Source organism: Protomyctophum parallelum (assembly GCF_964188405.1).
Source record: "Protomyctophum parallelum genome assembly, chromosome: 4".
Classification (NCBI taxonomy): Eukaryota; Metazoa; Chordata; class Actinopteri; order Myctophiformes; family Myctophidae; genus Protomyctophum; species Protomyctophum parallelum.
In genome coordinates this window covers 27,304,950-27,324,078 of record NC_139700.1, presented here as the reverse complement: position 1 = coordinate 27,324,078, position 19,129 = coordinate 27,304,950, and the positions used below count along the sequence as shown (strand labels likewise).

Below are 19,129 nucleotides of genomic sequence, written 5' to 3'. Positions count from 1 at the left end.
TACCATACTGGTCCGTTTAAAGAACTCTATCTAACATCATCTCATCTCTGCACGATACAAATATTAGTGCTCTAGTTAAAGCCACTGTACCATGTATGTAGCCAAAATGCAGTCTTACAGTATGCTTGTGAAATGCAGACAGGCGTCTTGTCACCATCACGTGAGCACTGGCAGCGGGTATTGCGTCACTAGCTAGCTAGCTTTCATGTAAGACCTCCGTCATTTCTTCCCTGAGGGAAGACAGTGCCTTGCATTAGGACACGGTGAGGGAGGGAGATGGGGGCTGTCACCTTGCCGCAGCCCGGCCTAAGAGCACAGCACTTCACAGTCAGCTGTGCTCCCACCCTGTGGTATCCCCAGGCCTACAACAGCGCACGGTAAAGTCCTGAGTGTTAATTTAACTCTAGGGAGCTTGCAAATGGTTTGGTTTAATGCAACCAAACGGACCCGTTTGGTTGCATTTTGTACACTCTCAGAGTTACAAATTGATAAATACTGAGGATTTTTCCGTGCGAGATTAAAGGGCAGGACAACACAACAGCGAGGTGTTACAAAGTGCATGTTTGTTTATTTCTACTACTGTACGTATGTCTGTCCCCCCCCACCACACACACACACACACACACACACACACACACACACACACACACTTTAACAATATATTTATGTCCACACAGAGGAAATTGCATACAAGGACATAAATAGTTCAGGTGCAGCAAGGTTACATCAACAAAATCAAGGCATATGTCCTCACTCCTCAGTCAGGATACAACAAGCATGTCATGTCACCCAGCATTCCATGGGCACAAGGAGTAATGTAGGCATCCTAAGTTCGAAACCCCCTCCAACAAGCGGGCGGGCATCTCCCAGGCTGGACCACCAGAGGACACAATGTTCCTATAGTCCACTCCTGTATTGCCACCCAGTGTCATATCGTTCTCCGTAGCGTGGCTGATCCCGTGGGCCCAAAATCCACCCACTATTGTTCCGACAGCGGACGGACACACCACTATAGAAGGCCAGATCCCACACCTCTCTTAGCGGTAGCTGCTCACGGGAAGCAGCGGCTGTCGGTATACTCCATCGGTGAGCAGTGCCTTGTTGTACTGTATGCAGGCTTGTGATTGTGTTGAAGCACACAGTCCACAGAGGTTGCAAATGCATCTTAAATCTGCACCCACTACATTACACACACCACACACACACAAACACACACACACACACACACACACACACTGGTACACACACCAACATTGGGCTTGTGGGATGTCAGGCTTGACTCACAGACACCAAAGTGTGGGTGTCAGATTCGCTTCACAAAAGGTTGCATATCAAGAAGCGATATGGAAGATCAGTTGATACACACAGGTCACGTAGCTGTTAATAGTTTTGGAAGAGAGCAAAAGCTGAAGACTGAAAGAAAAGAAAAGAAAACGATAACACTCTGTATAGCGGCTATAGCACAGGGTTTTTTCAATTGACTAGAGCTTACAGTTACATGTAAACAAAATCTATGGGAATCTTGGCAATCTCTCTGACGCACTCTGCTAAAGCCTGTCCAATTCAACTCAGTGGGTCAGACTGAAGGACAGCCAAGGGATGGGAGATAGATAGAGGATATATAGATGGAGGGAAGGAGGCAGGGACAGAATCCCTCTTCCCCAGTTGTCCCTCGGTGGTGGCTTTACACAGCAAATCCTGAGTGTTCATTTAAATTCTTAATTGGATTATGGAGGCACTTATAGACTAGTATATATTTTTGAGTGGTGCAACCACTCCTATAGATAGCTATCCGTCCCCGGCTGGCTGGCTGTGTCCGAGCAAGAAAATAGCGTTTGGTTGATTTTCACCACCAAGTGTCACTGTTGTGCGGCCTAACACACATATAACTCACATATTAACCGTATATATGATTTTGGTTGTGACAGTAGCCTGCAGTGACAGTACAGTACAGTAGAGGGACCCCCTGGGGATCCCCACACAGTAACTCTGTCATTTCTGGACCGTTTCGGACGCGGGGAGGCTTTCCGGAACCGGGCCGGCACCCTGGGCGTAGGGTGGCCAGACGCCCGGTTTCACGCCGGACAGTCCGGTTTTAGACCCACCTGTCCTCCTCCCACCTCAACCTCTGGCCGGACACATAATTGTCCGGTTTTTTGTGATATACAGTGCTTGTGTCATTTACTGTCATTTACGTCGTCTGCCTGGGTATTAAAATCTCCGCAGCGCTGCTCAGCTCCGCCTCCGCAGCGAGCCGGCCACACTGTCTTAAAAAGAGAGAGGCGAGTGGAGACGTTCAGAGTGTTGCCATGTCCGCTTAATTATAAGCGACTTTGGGCTTGTTTTATATAATAGGCTACTAAGCCTAGGGCTTGTTTTCATAGACATGGTTGCTTGGTTCTCTTCCAAAACCTGGCAACACTGCCAGTGGAATGGTCGGTTTGTTTGTTGTTCTCTCACAATCACTTTAGTATAGTTAATGCAGAGATAAACAAACCAAATATGCCGAAATGAAAAACTACATTTAATGAGCAATGGAGCAAGGAACTCGACAATCGACATCATAAAGAAAGGGAGGCTGTGTGAACATATAGGCTACTGGCATCATTCTATGTCCCACACCGATGACCATAAAACTGTATAAAAAACCCACAAGAAAGAGATTAAACATAAAACATATCTAAACATGAAATAAAATAAATTGATTATAAAATGAATGGCCTTTGTGGTACCCTATAATTTAAAAAGGTTAATTTAATTAGCAAATATATGTTCTCTGTGGACATAATGCTGGAGATGATGGTGGTGAAAATCAGGTGCAATAGTAGTAGTAATAATATTAATATATGGGGGGGGGGGTCTGGGAGGGGGGGGGGGGGGGGGTCGGGGAGCGAGCCCCGCAAAAGTGTCCTCCTTTCTGAGGTCTTGCAGGTGGCCACCCTACCTGGGCGCATTCCTGTGGGTCTGGAACCCTCACATGGAGTTCCACCACTCACTTTACAGGGGTGTGATTTTTAATAATGATGTCATATTATCATTCAAATCTTGGTGTTTTGCCTATTATTTGGCAGCCCACTTATAATATCCTCACGGCACACAGGTTTTGGGAACCACTGGAGTAGTGTACAGTAGTGTTATGTCATGAGTGTGTGGGCCGTGCGGCTATGGCGCGCGGCAATACTGTGCCACGGCGGTACGCGTGGCGGTCGCAGACGGTGTGTGTCGGGCTTTAAACAGGTCGCTCGTATTTCTTTATGTAAGATAAAGAATCCGATGAACACGGAGAGCCAAAGAGGACTTGTTGTTGCTGTTCCTCATGTTAGCGATAGCTGCTAAAGCTATCAACAGTAAACACAACCTTGCTAGGCTAGCAAGCTAACGTGCGTGCATGCATGCGCGGGGGGATTCCGGATATTAAAATAATAATAGTAGTTTGAGTATGCTGGCCATGATGCATTGAATAATATCTGAATAGAACATTAACTAGATTTAACTATAAATAAGGAATAGAAACCAAGTTACTATGTTACTATAGTTACTATGTATAATAACAATATACATAGTAACTATGGATTATAAACCTATAATAATAATTATTAATATAATAATTATAGGCATAATAATATTATTATACATAGTATTGATTATAAACTTAAAATAATAATAATTATAATAATTATAGGCATAATAATAATAAAAATAATAAACATTTTAAAAACAGTGAAAGTGCACAATACTGCACAGCTTTTATTTGTACTTACAATGTTAAACCCTCAGAAATTGCCGTGGTTGCGTGATATCGAAAATGGTATCGAAATATCAATACTTTTCCAAATATCATATCGAAGTTTAAAATCCAGTATCGTGAGTCGTGACAACACTAGTGTGTGTGTGTGTGTGTGTGTGTCCGTCCATTTACACTCTGCAGATCTCTCAAACTGCGGTCTGTGTATGCTGTGCTGTACGTCACTGTGCCCTGAAGAGCCCAAGGAATGTAAAATTAGGCAAAGTTCATTATAATTGATTAATTGGATGAAGGTGTTGCAGAATAGTTTAGAGTTCTCGGAAGAGAAGAGAAACAATGGCTGCTTAATTGTTTATTTTGTCTGAAGGACAATTAAAGTGCACACCTTTTTGCCTGTAACATTAATAAGGAATAAAGTTGAACTCAACCTTCTTTTCTGTCTCGACCTGAATCATTCTATTTGGAAATTAGCCGGTGACGGTGTCACAATAATGATTTGCATTGTTGTGTCACACTTATTATGTGTATTTACGTTATGTGGCCTATAAACTAGGACCACTGAATCATTGGAATGTCATTTGTCGTAGTATATATATGTATATTCATATCTTTTGCCAAAATCCAGTAGCCCCTGCTAAAAAAAAACCAGCCCCCCCCATAGCTCCCCCATGCACAAATGTCTGGAGCCGTCGCTGTTTGGACGTGCCAATTGAGGCAGATTGTACAAAAATGTCTTCTAATCCTACTATAATAGTTTTCTGAAAAATGTATGTTTCTATATCAGTGGTGCTCAAACCTAACCTGACTCCGCCAGATGGTGGCAGTGGTGAGTTCCTCCTGCTTCCCATCTGGACTCTCTCGGGCAGAGACGATGAACTCTGAACCATTTCTGATCGGAGCGATATGAGGCCGTATGCGGCAACTAGAGGCGGGATCAAGGCCAGACTGATGACACATTGAAGCTGTGCCACAGCACAAATGTAAACACAACCTTACATTTTATGGAGATCTCAGATTTTTGTCCCGCTGCTTCCTGTTTATCGTTTCTGCTTGAGAGAGATCAGATGCAGGTAGGAGGAGTGAACTTGTGAACTCAATACTGCCGCAATCTGGCGGAGTCAGGTTAGCTCAAACCTTTTTATGTCAAGAACCCCCAAAACTATATGTATTTGGCCGCAGACCCCTATCTCAAAATATTTTGTTCCAGGGAACCTTGCCCTTTTTTGAGTTTTTCACTTTTGCATACTTGTGTACCAAAGTGGCTGCATGTTGAGCAACAAGAAAAAGCAACAAAGAACGTGTTTCAGAGTTGATTTTGTTTTATGGTGTTTACTTTTTTAAGTGACTAGGCCTTATATTCTTTCTATTCTATTCCTTCATATTCATAAGTGTTTTTCTGTTTGTTTGTTTTTCTTTTTGTTTGTTGTTTTTAGATGAATACTTGGTTTATGTGTTGTTTGTGTTTTCGCAAGCTTGTACTGTATGTTTTGTTCTAGAATAGATTAGCAATTTAGGGCAGATTCTTATTGTACTTGTTTAACAACTTGTTTAGCCTTTGGGCTTCCTTCCTTCCTTCCTTTCCTGTACTGTAACTACTATTTCTCATTTTTTATAAATGTACTACTTTATATTCTACAAATGAAACAGTAGCTTCATTGTCTGTGGCTTTAGCTGGGACAGACTGCAGTGCATCTGACCTGACCTGACACAGCTACACCAGCTGCTGGTGTCTCTTTGTTCCAGTAAGAAAAAGGCTTGTTGGAGTCACAGCCCCAGTTATCTGCACCTGTGCTGCTTCTCAACAGTGGGGTCCGGGGACCCCCAGGGGGCCTTGAAGGGGGTTCTAGGGGTCCCCAACAATATTCATATTCACTACGAATCGCACACCGGAGATGAGAGAGCCATTCTCGGGGCGTTTGCCAGATCACTTGAACTACTTTAACATAACCTTACTGTATATTGGCTACCTGAAAATGTTAAGACATTAAGACACAGCATTATAGTGCAGCAGATAACTGAAACAATCATTCAGATTAATATACAAGCATGACATTTGGCACGAATACTCTCTAAAACCCACTCTTTTGGAAAAACACAGCCATTTTTCAAGATGGCCGCCACATTGACATTTAAATGACGTTTTCTCATAGAAATTGATGGAGTTTTCAAATGAAGGAGGTCATAGTGTTGATTCTCATGTGTTGGACCATGCAGGATCCAGTCAACCAGAAATTCCAACATGGTGGCCATTTTCCAAGATCACCATCTGTATTGTAAATAGAACATATTCTCATTGAATTTGATAGGGTTGTCCAAAAAAGGATGTTTCTGTGACATATTATGTCTTAGATCATGCTAAACTAATTCTGTGTTCAAAGAAGACAACCATGAATGATAATGACAGCAGGGTAAGCTATAGGCCCAAGCTGTCATGTCCACCAGTTGTCCACAGTGGTCGTAGACCATTAAAAAAAAAATACTCCATGGTCAACAGGGGCTCTTTTATCTTGAAGAAGGCAGGTTGGATGTTGGTGAAAGAGTCTGGAAGTTCTGGGACAGACTTTACTCTCTCTGGACCAAATCTGACGCTCTTCACCCCTGCTTTCCTTGGTCGGATGTTGGAAGACAGAGACACTGGTGCCATCAGTTGTTGCAGAACAACTGATGTAGCACTGGCTGACAGACCACACCCTCCTCCTCAATATTCTTGCTGACTGTTGCATCTCCCAGTTGAGCAGATATCTCCAGCACCCAGTCGTAGGAAATGCTCATGCAGTGTTCTTGCAGCATTTCAACCAGGCCTCTCTTCCTGGTTTTGTCATAAACAGACATATCAATGGGATAGGGAATGGAGTTTCCCTATCTTTGGGATGTCTGTGGGTGGCTGCTCCCTCTTTGTATCTGGAGTAGCAGTTGTACTGCAACAGGCAGTCTTGGAAGTGCCAAATCTCAGCTGTGACTTGATATCGGCACCGTGTTCTACCATACCAATGAACTGGAGGAGAATTGATGGGATGGCATCTTTGATGCATCCCTCACGGATTGTACCATCAAATCTGGACTCCAGAATGTGCCCTCCCTGTTCCACCATTTGGTGTTTAAATATGCTTTCCTAGTTCAAACATAAAGCACTGTAGAATCTGTGACAGATTTTTAGAGATGATATTTTGCACACAGGTGATGAACAGACAGAGAGAGTTGCTTGGGCTTGAACGAAAAGAACAGCATCTATTTAACCTCTTTCACAATGTTGCATGATATCGCTTGGTTGGGTTCATTCAAAGGAAATGTGCTGACTGACAAGAAGTCCTCTGGAACCAAATAGTGTCCTAATCGGTTTCAGGGTTGATTTGCTTGAAGCACTGCATGCTCCTTGAACATCAATGCGTAATGTCACCTTCACCGATGGCTGCGTGCATATCAATTAAATTAGCAGAGTATTGTTTTTTTCAGCCACTGCAGACCAGTCATTGGTTACAGCCATTTTATCATTTGACACACAGCAGGCAGTAAGTGTTGTGCAGCACAAAACTGTTGAATATAATAATAGGGATCCAGCGACAGAGGGAGTTGGGAGGCAGTCTGAAAATGATGAATGCACAGAGAAGAGGTGTGAATAATGACATTGCCTCAGAAATATACAGCAATAATATTATTAGTTTACAGAGAACACTTTGACAAGCATGACAGCGTAATTAATGTGTAGCACTCGTAGCCTCGCATAGATCGGTTCTTTTTATGATAATGTGTTTCAATAACTAATTCCATATTGTTGATAACGGCGTGTTCCATCTCTTATTTTGAGCCTCTTTTATTCTGTCAGAGGAAATCCAATCCAGAACTAATTTTAATGAATAAAATGTCATAGTAACTAATCTGCATTGTACAGTATGTTAACACATTATGCAGATGTTTCCCTACTTCCATTGAGAAATGGTACCATGGTGGCAGGTAGTACACCTACTGTCTTAAAGGTTTAATGACATTAATCTTAATTTATTTTTATTTTTAGGTTTTACTTTTAGGTTTTATGACCTCAATTACACCCAATAAAACCAGAGCTTTGAACATTCCGTGGATTTTCTGTGGTTGGAGTTTTCTCTGGGGTTTGGAAGCCTTTCGAGCTGCAATGAAAACAGGCAAAACAGTGACATCTGCTGTCAAATCCCATTGGGGCAAATCCGATTGACATATGGGATTTGCAGGCTGTGATATCACAAACAGCAGGAAAATCAGAGCACTTGTTTGAGCCAGAAATCCCCAGACCACAGAAAATCTACTGAATGTTAAAAGTTAAGGTTTTTTGGGTGCAATTGAGCTCAGAAAACATAAAACAATTAAGAAAAATTACAAAAACTTTGTTTTAATGTCACAATCCCTTTAAAGGACAACTTTAGTTTTTTTCAACCAAGGTTCATGTTTTAGGTTGTTGAGTGTTATTTCTTTTTCATTTGCTGCTTTCTTTTGTTTTAGGGATTTTAGCTCTTTTTGAAAGGGGGGACGGGGGCATTCGAGCATGGGGCTAAATATGTATTTTTTGACAAAATGTTATGGTGATTTATTTTTATATTATTTACTATAGTCCTAATAAACCCCAGGAAATTACATCTGACCACAAAAGATCACAGGATCTACTGAATGTGAAGGTAGCCTACTGGGGGAAGGCTTATACTGTGTGTATAGGCTCAATATGTCAGTTTGTCACATTCAATAGATCCTGTGATCTTCTGTGGCCAGATGTAATTTCTTGGGGTTTATTAGGACTATAGTAAATAAAAATAAAAATAATTGCCATAAAAAATTGTAAAGAAATACATATTTAGCCCCATGCTCGAATGCCCCCGCCCCCCTGTCAAAAACGGCGAAAATCCCTAAAACAAAAGAAAGCAGCAAATGAAAAAGAAATAACACTCATCTTTTAGTTTCTCTAATAACAACCTAAAACATGAACCTTGGTTGAAAAAAACTAAAGTTGTCCTTTAAGCTGATAAGTGCAGTTGCAGTATCTACCCTGCACATGATGTCTTGGATGAGCGGTATAGATGCTGAGAGACCTGTGTTTGAATCTCGGCAACCCACTTATGGTCCGCAGCCCACTGGTGGGCCGTGAGGATAATGCAAATAATTGTCAAAATACTAACATATTAATGATAACAATAATATAAATGATTACCATTAATTATTCCAGATTCTTCTCACCTACTGTTTTGTTGCCTGCTTTCAAAGTAACTTCGGGTTACTTCAGTAACCTCAGTTGTATAAGTGACTCGAAGAAGAGAGTCATATGGGGTGCCGCCACCTGGTGGCGCAAAAGCACAAACTCTGCATGTACTCACGAAAAATTACATTGGATCGTGAAAGTGTCGCTCACGGTGACATCCTCAACCCCACCCACTCGGTATAAAACCGGGGGTTGGTCCCGTGAGCGTCATTCCTATCAATCTACCTTTCTGCCGCTGACAAAGCAGAAGGGCGTCTTAATGACTCTCTTCTTCGAGTCACTTATAAAACTGAGGTTACTGAAGTAACCCGAAGTTGTCTTAAGTTCCTCTCTCGAAGAGAGTCATATGGGGATCATAAGATTCCCGTATGATCACACCGGCTGATAGGACCGATCCACGGTCCACCTATCAAGAGACACACGCACGTCACCCTCAGGCGTGGCACGTGTATACTCCCGTAAGGAGGACAATTAAAGGCTACCTAGGTCCCTGACCAGGTAGAACAAAGCCGATAGCGGGACAGACCAACCTGTCGACTGCTATCAATCCCTACTCAGGAGCCGACAGCAAGCTGCCTTATGTGCTCGTGAAACGGGCTCGATGGCTAACCATCCCATAGAGCCACTCTAGGGAATGCCTACAGGTATGTGAACATGGGGGCACTATGTACTGTCAATCATTGCGCTGCTGCACCCAGGACCGCCTGGGCTAAGTCCCTGGGTGCCACGTCAAGATTGTAATACGTGGCAAAGGTCAAGGGAGACGACCAACTTGCCGCTGCGCACACATCCTGGATGGGGACGCCCCGTGCCAAGGCCCAGGATGCCGCCATGCCCCTCGTGGAGTGAGCTTTTAACCCTTCAGGGAGCTCCACCCCACTACTGGTGTAAGCCAGTTGTATAGCTTCCACAATCCACTGTGAAAGCCTCACCTTTGTTATAGGCTTCCCCTTCCACCTGGCGTGGGAGGCCCAAGAGACAAAGAGTTGATCTCCCTGTCTGAAGGGAGCTGTCCCTGTACAGTCTGATCGCCCTGACTGGACAAAGACAGTGTAGCCGCCTGTCCTCTTCTGAGCCAAAAGGCGGTGGGTGGAAGGCCATGAGCTCCACCGAGTCACGACCAGCAGGAAAAGGCCTTTGGCTTGAAAGACAAGTTCGGCCTAACCGTGACCTTAGTGTTGTTACCACTAAACCTCATGCAGCTCTCATTGACTGAGAGTGCGTGGATGTCACTAGCACGCTTCGCAGTTGTCAGTGCGACCAGCAGCGTGGTCTTCAGCGAGAGAAACTTCAAATCCACTGTCTCCAGTGGTTCGAATGGCTCCTTCGTAAGCACATACAATACCACCGTCAGATCCCAGGCTGGGACCAGGGATCTGGCAACCGGTCTAAGGTGTAGGACACCCTTCATGAACTGACGGATCAGCGGTTCTCACTCACCGGTCCGTTGTTCACACCTAAGTGGGAGGCGGATATCGCCGCCGGGTTGACCTTAACCGAGAACAAGCCTAGACCTCTGTCCAGGAATTCCTGCAGGTAGGTCAGGATGGGCCCCACCGAGGCCTGGAAAGGAAGGACCCCACCAGGCCTGGTCGAGCACCAACGTTCAAACAGCTGCCAAGCCGTGTTGTACCAGCGTCTGGTGGAGACTGCTCTAGAATAGTCTCTATGACATTCTGTGGCAGATCCGCTACTGCGAGCGGTGCCCCCTCACAGGCCAAACCCAAAGGTCCAAGTCCTGGGGGCGCGGGTGGAATATCTCGCCGTTGGCCTGCGTTAGCAGGTCGACCCTCAGAGGGAGTCGCCAAGGGTCGCGATAGAGGAGGGAAGCGATGTCCTGTCTCCAGGACCCCCAGGCCGGAGCCACCAGTAGTAGCCCCGAGCCCAAAACTCTCACCCTGGCTAGAACTTGTGGGATCAGTTCCAGCGGTGGGAAGGCGTAGAGTAGGCCCTGAGGCCACTGATGCGCTAAGGCATCCAGACCCAGAGGCGGCCTGCCTGTGAGGGAGAAGAACAGAGGGAACTTCGTGTTCTCCCCCGTGGCAAAGAGGTCCGCCACCGGAACTCCAAAGCTATGCCACATTTGACCCACCACCCATGGATGGAGGGACCATTCGCTGTAGCGGAGTGGGCCTCTCGATAGGAGGTCCGCAGCTGAGTTCTGGAGTCCTGGGACGTGACAGGCCGTGAGGGAGATGAACCGGCCGTCGCACCAGACCAGCAGTCTGTGAGCTAGTGAGCACAGACGCAGGGATTTGATCCCTCCTTGTCTGTTGATGTAGGCCATCGTCGTGGTGTTGTCCGTATGGACCAACACGTCATGTCCCCCGAGGAAACGGCTCGAACTCCTTCAAGGCGAGGAAAACCGCCAGAAGTTCTAGATAGTTGATGTGAGCGGATCCCTTTAGGGAACCGTTCCACACCCCTCTGGCCGTCCTGCCCTCGTGAGTGGCTCCCAGCCCGAAAGACTGGCGTCCGTCGTGACCACCCTTCTGGACAGGGCCAACCCCAGCGGTACCCCTTCCGTCAGGTTGCGTCTGTCAGACCACCATTTCAAGGCCAATACACAGCCCGGGGAGACTCTCACCCGGCGTCATGTGAACTTGGGAGGCAGGTGTAGAGACTTCAACCATCGTTGGAAAGGTCTCATGTACAGCCTGCCCAGGCGTGCCAGAGACATGGCTGAGGCCATGAGGCCTGCCATGCGCAGGCATACCCCGAGTTGAAGTGTGTGGCCCGTCCTGAACTGTGCGGCACACTTCAGTAGGTCGTCCATCCGGTCGGCGCTCAGTTTCGCAGTGTATGCCACTGAGTCCAACGTGATGCCTATGAAGTCCGTGGACTGCGTCGGCGTCAACATGCTCTTGGTATGGTTCACGTTGAAACCTAGGGAGGTCACGTGGGACAATACCCTGGCTGTGTTCTGTGCCGCTTCCTGCTCCGAGGCCGCGCTCAGAAGCCAGTCGTCGATGTAGCTTGCAACCCGGAGACCCTGTTACCGTAACGGGGCGAGAGCAGTTTCCGTACATCGAACAAAGACCCTGGGACTCAGGGACATCCCAAAGGGGAGAACTGTATACTCGTACATTCTCCCCTGAAACCCGGGGGGTCTCAGGCGAACTGGAGTCTGTAACTCTTCGCTAAGGTGCGCAGAACCCATGGTGACGCGCCGTGGCGTTCCCACTGTGCGATGCGCTTGGTTAAGGGGTGGTCCACCCCCAGACCAGAGACATTTTCGGCATGACCCGTCTCCCCAGTGGCGTTTGAGCACGCCACCAGCTTCATGCCCCGCCCCTCTGCAGTGGCCAGCCCGTGGGTTGCCCCTGACAGAGGGTTCATGGTCCCCCGACATTGGTGTTCTTGTTGTTTTCTTATTGTTTTGGGCAGTGCCCTTATTACGGAGAAACATACAGAAACATGTGCATTTAGTGCAGACTTGTGTGGCTTGGTCACGGGGCCCGTACGTGGCGGGAACCCGTGCCATGAGCCTCAACCTCTTGTGGGGCGGCTCGGGAGTGCAGTTCGAGACTACTACGCCCAGCGCAAGCCCTGAGGCGGGGGGGATGGGGGAAGATGTCAGGTTGCATCTCCCGCCGTCCTTGGGGGGGGGGGCCCTTCCTAGTGCCAGCCGCGGCTGCTGGAGGGCGGCAGCGTTGGTCAGTGGTGGGGCGTGGGGGACATTTGTCCCTCACGTCCGCGGAGGGAGCTCTTGGAGGAGCTCGTTGTCCGTCGTCCACCTTGAAAGCAGCCTATCTAGAATGCTAAGCATGCTAGGGTGGCATCGGCCATCCAACGAGGTTGCTACTCCCGACCTCGAAAAGGTTAGCTAAACAGCTAAACAAACCTAGCTTCACAATGTACATACCTGTAATGTTGAGGGAAGCAGTCGGTAGTCGAGGGTCGCCGGGGAACCACGTCGAGTGAGACTCGTGCCTTTGGCCGCTGCGTGAAGTAGTAGTAGCGTTAGTTGTCGGTCGAGGCCTAGGACTGCATCCGACATCCCGTCGTCGCAACCACCTGGCTCGGGGGAGCCTCGTTGGTGGGCTGACGAGATCCCGCTGGAGGGAGAGCAGCACCCAGAGCCAGCCGGCGAGGCCTGGCTGATGTCTTGGGTCTGGCTCCACAGGCCTGTTTACCAGTGTGGTGAAGAGCGTGTGGAGCTTGTTGTTGGTGGTCCGAGCCGCCTTCCTGGCAGGGGAGGAGCCGAGGAAGGACTCGTCATGGTGTCTCTGAGACGTGTCAAGGTTGAGGGGTCTGGAGAGAGAGGACGAGGCGTTGGGCCTAGACCTCGAGGTTTGGGGCTGGTCGGGACAGCAGGGCTCGGAGGTGTCGACCAGGGACCTGTCTTGGTGACTCTTGACGCGTGACATGCGTCAGTCTCTCTCCCTGTCTGCAAAGTAGAAGCAGCAGGGGGAGAGACCAGGGGTCTCGAAAGCCTGGCGAGCATGCTCTAGACCCATGCTCTAGACCCCCGGTGGCGTTCCTCCTCGGGGAACCCGGGAGGGCTGTTGTCACCCCTGCAGGTCATCTTGGGTGTTGGTGTAGCTTGAAGAAGGAACCAGCAGTCCAAGAGCTTGTAGAAGCACTTCTCTTTTAAGTTATAATATAATATCATTATATAATAATAATATATAATATAACAAAAATGTTGTGAGGAAAACTGTCTGTAACTCACAAAACAGGGTAAAAGAAGAAAAGTGGTGGTGGAGTAGAAGAGTAGGACTCGTGGTGCTCCACTGAAGATCAGCTGTCTAAACAGAGAAAACCATGTTGTGAAACTGTGGTGTGTTCATAGGCCTTGACTCTGGTCAGTCCTCTGCCCTTCTCTCTGTCTGTCAACTTGGAACAGGCTGGGAACTTACGTTCGTAACTTTAGAACTAGAGTTACGAAACGTAACTTATGTAACTTACGTAACTTGCGCTCGTAACGGTTCTTACCCGCGGAGAATGCTAGTAGCCGGCGCCGTTCGGCTGGACGGCAAGCTAGCGTCGTAACCCGGCCACGGTGGTTGCTTGTTGTTGTCAGTGGGGACGCTAAAATCAACGCCTAGCGGCTGAGGATTAGCTATAACAAGCGAAACAGCGTTGCAGCCTGCTGCTTATGATGTTGTGTTGCAGCCTGTTGTAGTATGACTGTTGTAGAAGTTACGAAACGTAACGTACGCAACTTACGTAACTTACACTCGTAACGTTTCTCACCCACGGAGAATGCTAGTAGCCGGCGCCGTTCGGCTGGACGGCAAGCTAGCGTCGTAACCCGGCCACGGTGGGTGCTTGTTGTTGTCTGTGGGGACGCTAAAATCAATGCCTAGCGGCTGAGGATTAGCTAGAACAAGCGAAAACAGCGTCGCAGCCTGCTGTTTATGAAGGTTGTGCTGTAGTATGACTGTAGTAGCCGGGTCGCGGTGGTTGGAAGGTAGCGATAGTGACGCTAAATCAACGCCTAACGGCTGAAGATAGCTTGGAAGTTAGCTGTGTAGTTAGCGAGGCTGTAGCTAGTTAGCACGACGCCGGAAGGCTGAAGGCTAACAGCGGGACGTAGCGTGTAGCTACGGGCCGTGGGTCTAGCTAGTAGCTGGTTAGCACCTCGCCGGTAGGCCCAGGGCTAACGGCTGAACGTAGCTAGTGTATAGCTACGCAGGTAGCGTAGACGAAGCGTCAAGCTAAGGGCCGTGGGTCTAGCTAGTAGCTGGTTAGCACCTCGCCAGTAGGCCGAGGGCTAACGGCGGGATGTAGCTAGCGTATAGCTACGCAGGTAGCGTAGACGAAGGGGAAAGGGTGCCTGACGGCTACGCTTTAAGCAGCGGGCTCGCTAATGAGAGAAGCTGAAAGCTAGTAGCACTAGGGAGGCTAAGCTAGCAGGGCGAACAGCAACCCTGAACGTGGCAGCGTTGCAGCCTGCTGCTTATGATGTTGTGTTGCAGCCTGTTGTAGTATGACTGTTGTAGAAGTTACGAAACGTAACGTACGCAACTTACGTAACTTACACTCGTAACGTTTCTCACCCACGGAGAATGCTAGTAGCCGGCGCCGTTCGGCTGGACGGCAAGCTAGCGTCGTAACCCGGCCACGGTGGGTGCTTGTTGTTGTCTGTGGGGACGCTAAAATCAATGCCTAGCGGCTGAGGATTAGCTAGAACAAGCGAAAACAGCGTCGCAGCCTGCTGTTTATGAAGGTTGTGCTGTAGTATGACTGTAGTAGCCGGGTCGCGGTGGTTGGAAGGTAGCGATAGTGACGCTAAATCAACGCCTAACGGCTGAAGATAGCTTGGAAGTTAGCTGTGTAGTTAGCGAGGCTGTAGCTAGTTAGCACGACGCCGGAAGGCTGAAGGCTAACAGCGGGACGTAGCGTGTAGCTACGGGCCGTGGGTCTAGCTAGTAGCTGGTTAGCACCTCGCCGGTAGGCCCAGGGCTAACGGCTGAACGTAGCTAGTGTATAGCTACGCAGGTAGCGTAGACGAAGCGTCAAGCTAAGGGCCGTGGGTCTAGCTAGTAGCTGGTTAGCACCTCGCCAGTAGGCCGAGGGCTAACGGCGGGATGTAGCTAGCGTATAGCTACGCAGGTAGCGTAGACGAAGGGGAAAGGGTGCCTGACGGCTACGCTTTAAGCAGCGGGCTCGCTAATGAGAGAAGCTGAAAGCTAGTAGCACTAGGGAGGCTAAGCTAGCAGGGCGAACAGCAACCCTGAACGTGGCAGCTAACTGTAGACCAAGCGAAGCAGTAAGCTAGCTGAGTGCTAAGGCGCAAAGCTAGTAGAAGAGAAGGACTAAACGACAAGCCGCGTGACTGCACACTTGTGTTTTATTGTCCGTGTAAAGGACTTACTGCTGGAGAGAACTTTTCTGCAACGTTCGTGAATGAAAAAACACCTCGCAGGGGCTGCGAATTTCCAGGTACAAGTATGAGAAACTCGTCTGTTCTAGGGAAAACAGTTTCAACAGCCGGTGGTGAATTCTTTGTCAGAGCGATGTGGCATCTGCGGCAGAAAGGTAGAGGAATGACGCTCACGGGACCAACCCCCGGTTTTATACCGAGTGGGTGGGGTTGGGGATGTCACCGTGAGCGACACTTTCACGATCCAATGGAATTGTTCGTGAGTACATGCAGAGTTTCTGTGCTTTTGCGCCACCAGGCGGCACCCCATATGACTCTTTTCGAGAGAGGAACTTAAGACAACTGGGTGTGAAGAAGTCTTTTTTTCACTATTGTGATGCTAAGGGAACTTGGTATATGTGTTAGTTCCATTGATCCAAGCCGGAACACAATTGACTGAATTGTCATTTAAATAAACATGCTCTGGAAATGCACGTGGCCCACCCATGTGACCACTTAATCACATTCGACCGTCTGACCATCCATTCGACCACTTAACACGGCAGCTGAATGGCTGCAGGTTTTAACTTGTCAGATGCAGGGCCCACTTGAGATGTTCAAGTGACCCTGATGGAGAAAAGCTTGAGAATCACTGACACGTGGATTTCAGCTTTTACAAAGGATCGCCTTGATGCTCCAATGTGAAAATGAAGGTGGACACTTAATTACTTACTCTCTTTCTCTCTCTCTCTCTCCCCAGGTGTGCTCAGTTTACCAGAGAGCCTGAGCCTTCACAGAGACCAGCAGCAGCGACCGGGGAAAAGTGGCGAGGGACGCGCCTACAGCCAGTCTGAGCTGCGCTCCGTTGAACAATGCCTACTGGCCACAAGAGTGGGCAGCATCTCTGAACTCAGTGAGTTAGTGAAAAACTGTGTGTGTGTGTGTGTGTGTGTGTGTGTGTGTGTGTGTGTGTGTGTGTGCGTGTGTGCAGTGTGTAGCCTAGGACTGGCTACCAGTGTGGGGCATAGAGCGCCGAAGTCTGACGTCACTTTCAGTAGAGGGCGTCTGTCCCCAGGTTCATGTATTTGTTTAGTTGCATTGAAATCCCCATTGAGGCGATTTGAGATCGCCTCATATAACAACTGTGTTTGAAAAATAAACATGTCACCCCGGCCGCTTCACTCATATGGATATATGAAGAATCAACTGACTGAGAGAAAACGCTAATGTTACTGCTGCTGAATTAGTTAGATTTTCGCTAGAAGCAGACTGTATCATATATGAGTGACTGACTGTTGCAAACGATACAGAGACACCTTCCCGACAATAATGCAGAGACAGCTTGTTTATTTTTGGACCACAACGCTTATAGTAGACGATATTAAGATCACCCCATGTTATTCTCCATAGAGAAATCACTTCCGCGAACCAGGGGAATCGTCGAGATGAGCGAGTTACGTCAGGACTTCGGTGCTCTATTTGCTTTACCTTTTATATTACCAAGGTCAGCAGCACCTCACCAAGACTGGTGTGTGCGCTTCTACTACCTGTCAGTGGGGAGTGTTGGCTGATGAATGAATATCTACATCCGAATACTGGTGGGTCAAATTATGACAGGCAATTCCTGACCCCACCAGTCAAAAAACACTTGTTTGAAATAGACACTCTGGGGGTAACTAACTACCTGTCAGTGGCGAGTGTTGGCTGCGAGGAGGAGTAGGACTAAGGCCTTGTCCACACGTATCCGGGTAAACGGATAAACGTAGGTTTTTATATGCGTTTTGGGGGGGTCGCCCACACGCAAACGCGTTTTTGGTCCATATAAACGCATCTTTTGGAAAACTCCTGCCACAGTGTATTTCTTTAAAACTCCGCCTGTGTGTTCCCTGTGTGGACAATGTAAACGGAGTTTTGCATGGGTCTTGCCATTGGTCATATGGACAGAGAGATTTAAAAAAACGTGTCGTATGGACAGAGAGATTTAAAAAAACGAAAATGAAAACGAAAACGAAAACGCTACGTTTATGTAGGTGTGGATGAAGCCTAAGGCCCTAAACGAATGAGTATTGAATAATTAATGTTTAATTAATTAATTCATTCATTAAAAAAAAGTCTTGTCTTGTTATAAATACACGGAATCTCTTTATGGGATTGTTAAACATTATTACATTCACTTCCTGTGTGTGTACGGGTGTCACGATTACAAATTTTAGGTTGAGCTTGACTTAAAAAATGGGAAAGAGGTTCAAATCAAACTTCAGTGTAATCTCCTCCTGATTGAGCCATAACAGCATAAATGTAGGCTACTCTATTGTTGCCTTAGTAGTTGAATACAATACAGAAAGTAGTTTAATTCAATACTGCAAATATAGCCTACTCAGAATTTAACACTTTTAACACAACGTTCATATTTTGGGCATATCATTATAGGCAAAAAAGAAATGTTAAAAAAAGTTATTATTAAAAAAAAATTTTGGATTGGCTATATTTTTGCTATTTGTAGGACAGCGAAGTATAAAGAGCTTAATTGGTTAGTGTGTTGAAGAAAACTTGCAAATCAATATTGTGCAATGAAAGTCAATCAATTACCCAGTTCCCCTGCCGTTCATTATTATGCCATTTAGCTTATAAGCTTGACAAGCCCCAAAAGTCTTATAAGTTAATTAAATGTCAATTTGTTTATTATTCAAAGAGTAATGGAGACCAGGATCCTGTCGTAATACATTTATGAAGCAGTGCTGGCATTTTGGAAGATTTCGCAAATAATAAAGAGTTACACTCGTGTAAGACCAGGACTGAAACAGACGAATCAGATCTATAAGCTCACAACGTGCCGTGACGTGATGCATTGTGAGCTTAAGTACATCTGTACATCACGTGTGCATCAGCTGATTACAATGGAAATAATTAAGCATTCAAGCTTTCTTGTGTTTCATCCGTTTGATATATAGTCCAGGCATTCTAGCTCATTTTGGACCTAAAATCAAAAGTAATTGTAACAAAAGATTTTTTTTCACAGACCATTTCTATGAGGTCTCCAGAACAACATACTAAAAGTCCCAAGAAATCCCAGTTGGGGAAATATGTTTAATTGGCATCAATCCAAGATGTCCGCCGATAAGACTATTCTCAGAAACTGCATAGACAATTACCAATCTTGGAATAAATTCCTTACCAATAAGTAATTGAAACAGATTTTTTTTTCACAGACCATTTCTATGAAGTCTCCAGAACAACATATCAAAAGTCCCAAGAAATCGTAGTTGCAGAAATAGGTTAAATTGACATCAATCCAAAATAGCCACCAACTGGGACTATTATGAGAAAAATGGCCAATCTTGGAATAAATTTC

General features: G+C 46.8%; 1 protein-coding gene across 4 annotated transcripts in view; it reads left to right on the top strand.

The window, feature by feature from the left end:
* Positions 1 to 19,129, top strand: part of btbd11b (BTB (POZ) domain containing 11b) — a 143,122-nt gene that overhangs the window by 62,318 nt on the left and 61,675 nt on the right. For all 4 annotated transcript variants that reach the window (XM_083763370.1, XM_083763369.1, XM_083763368.1 and 1 more), the window contains exon 2: positions 16,538 to 16,690. In XM_083763370.1, the coding sequence (XP_083619496.1) occupies positions 16,538 to 16,690 (153 nt within the window). The remainder of the gene's footprint in view (positions 1 to 16,537; positions 16,691 to 19,129) is intronic.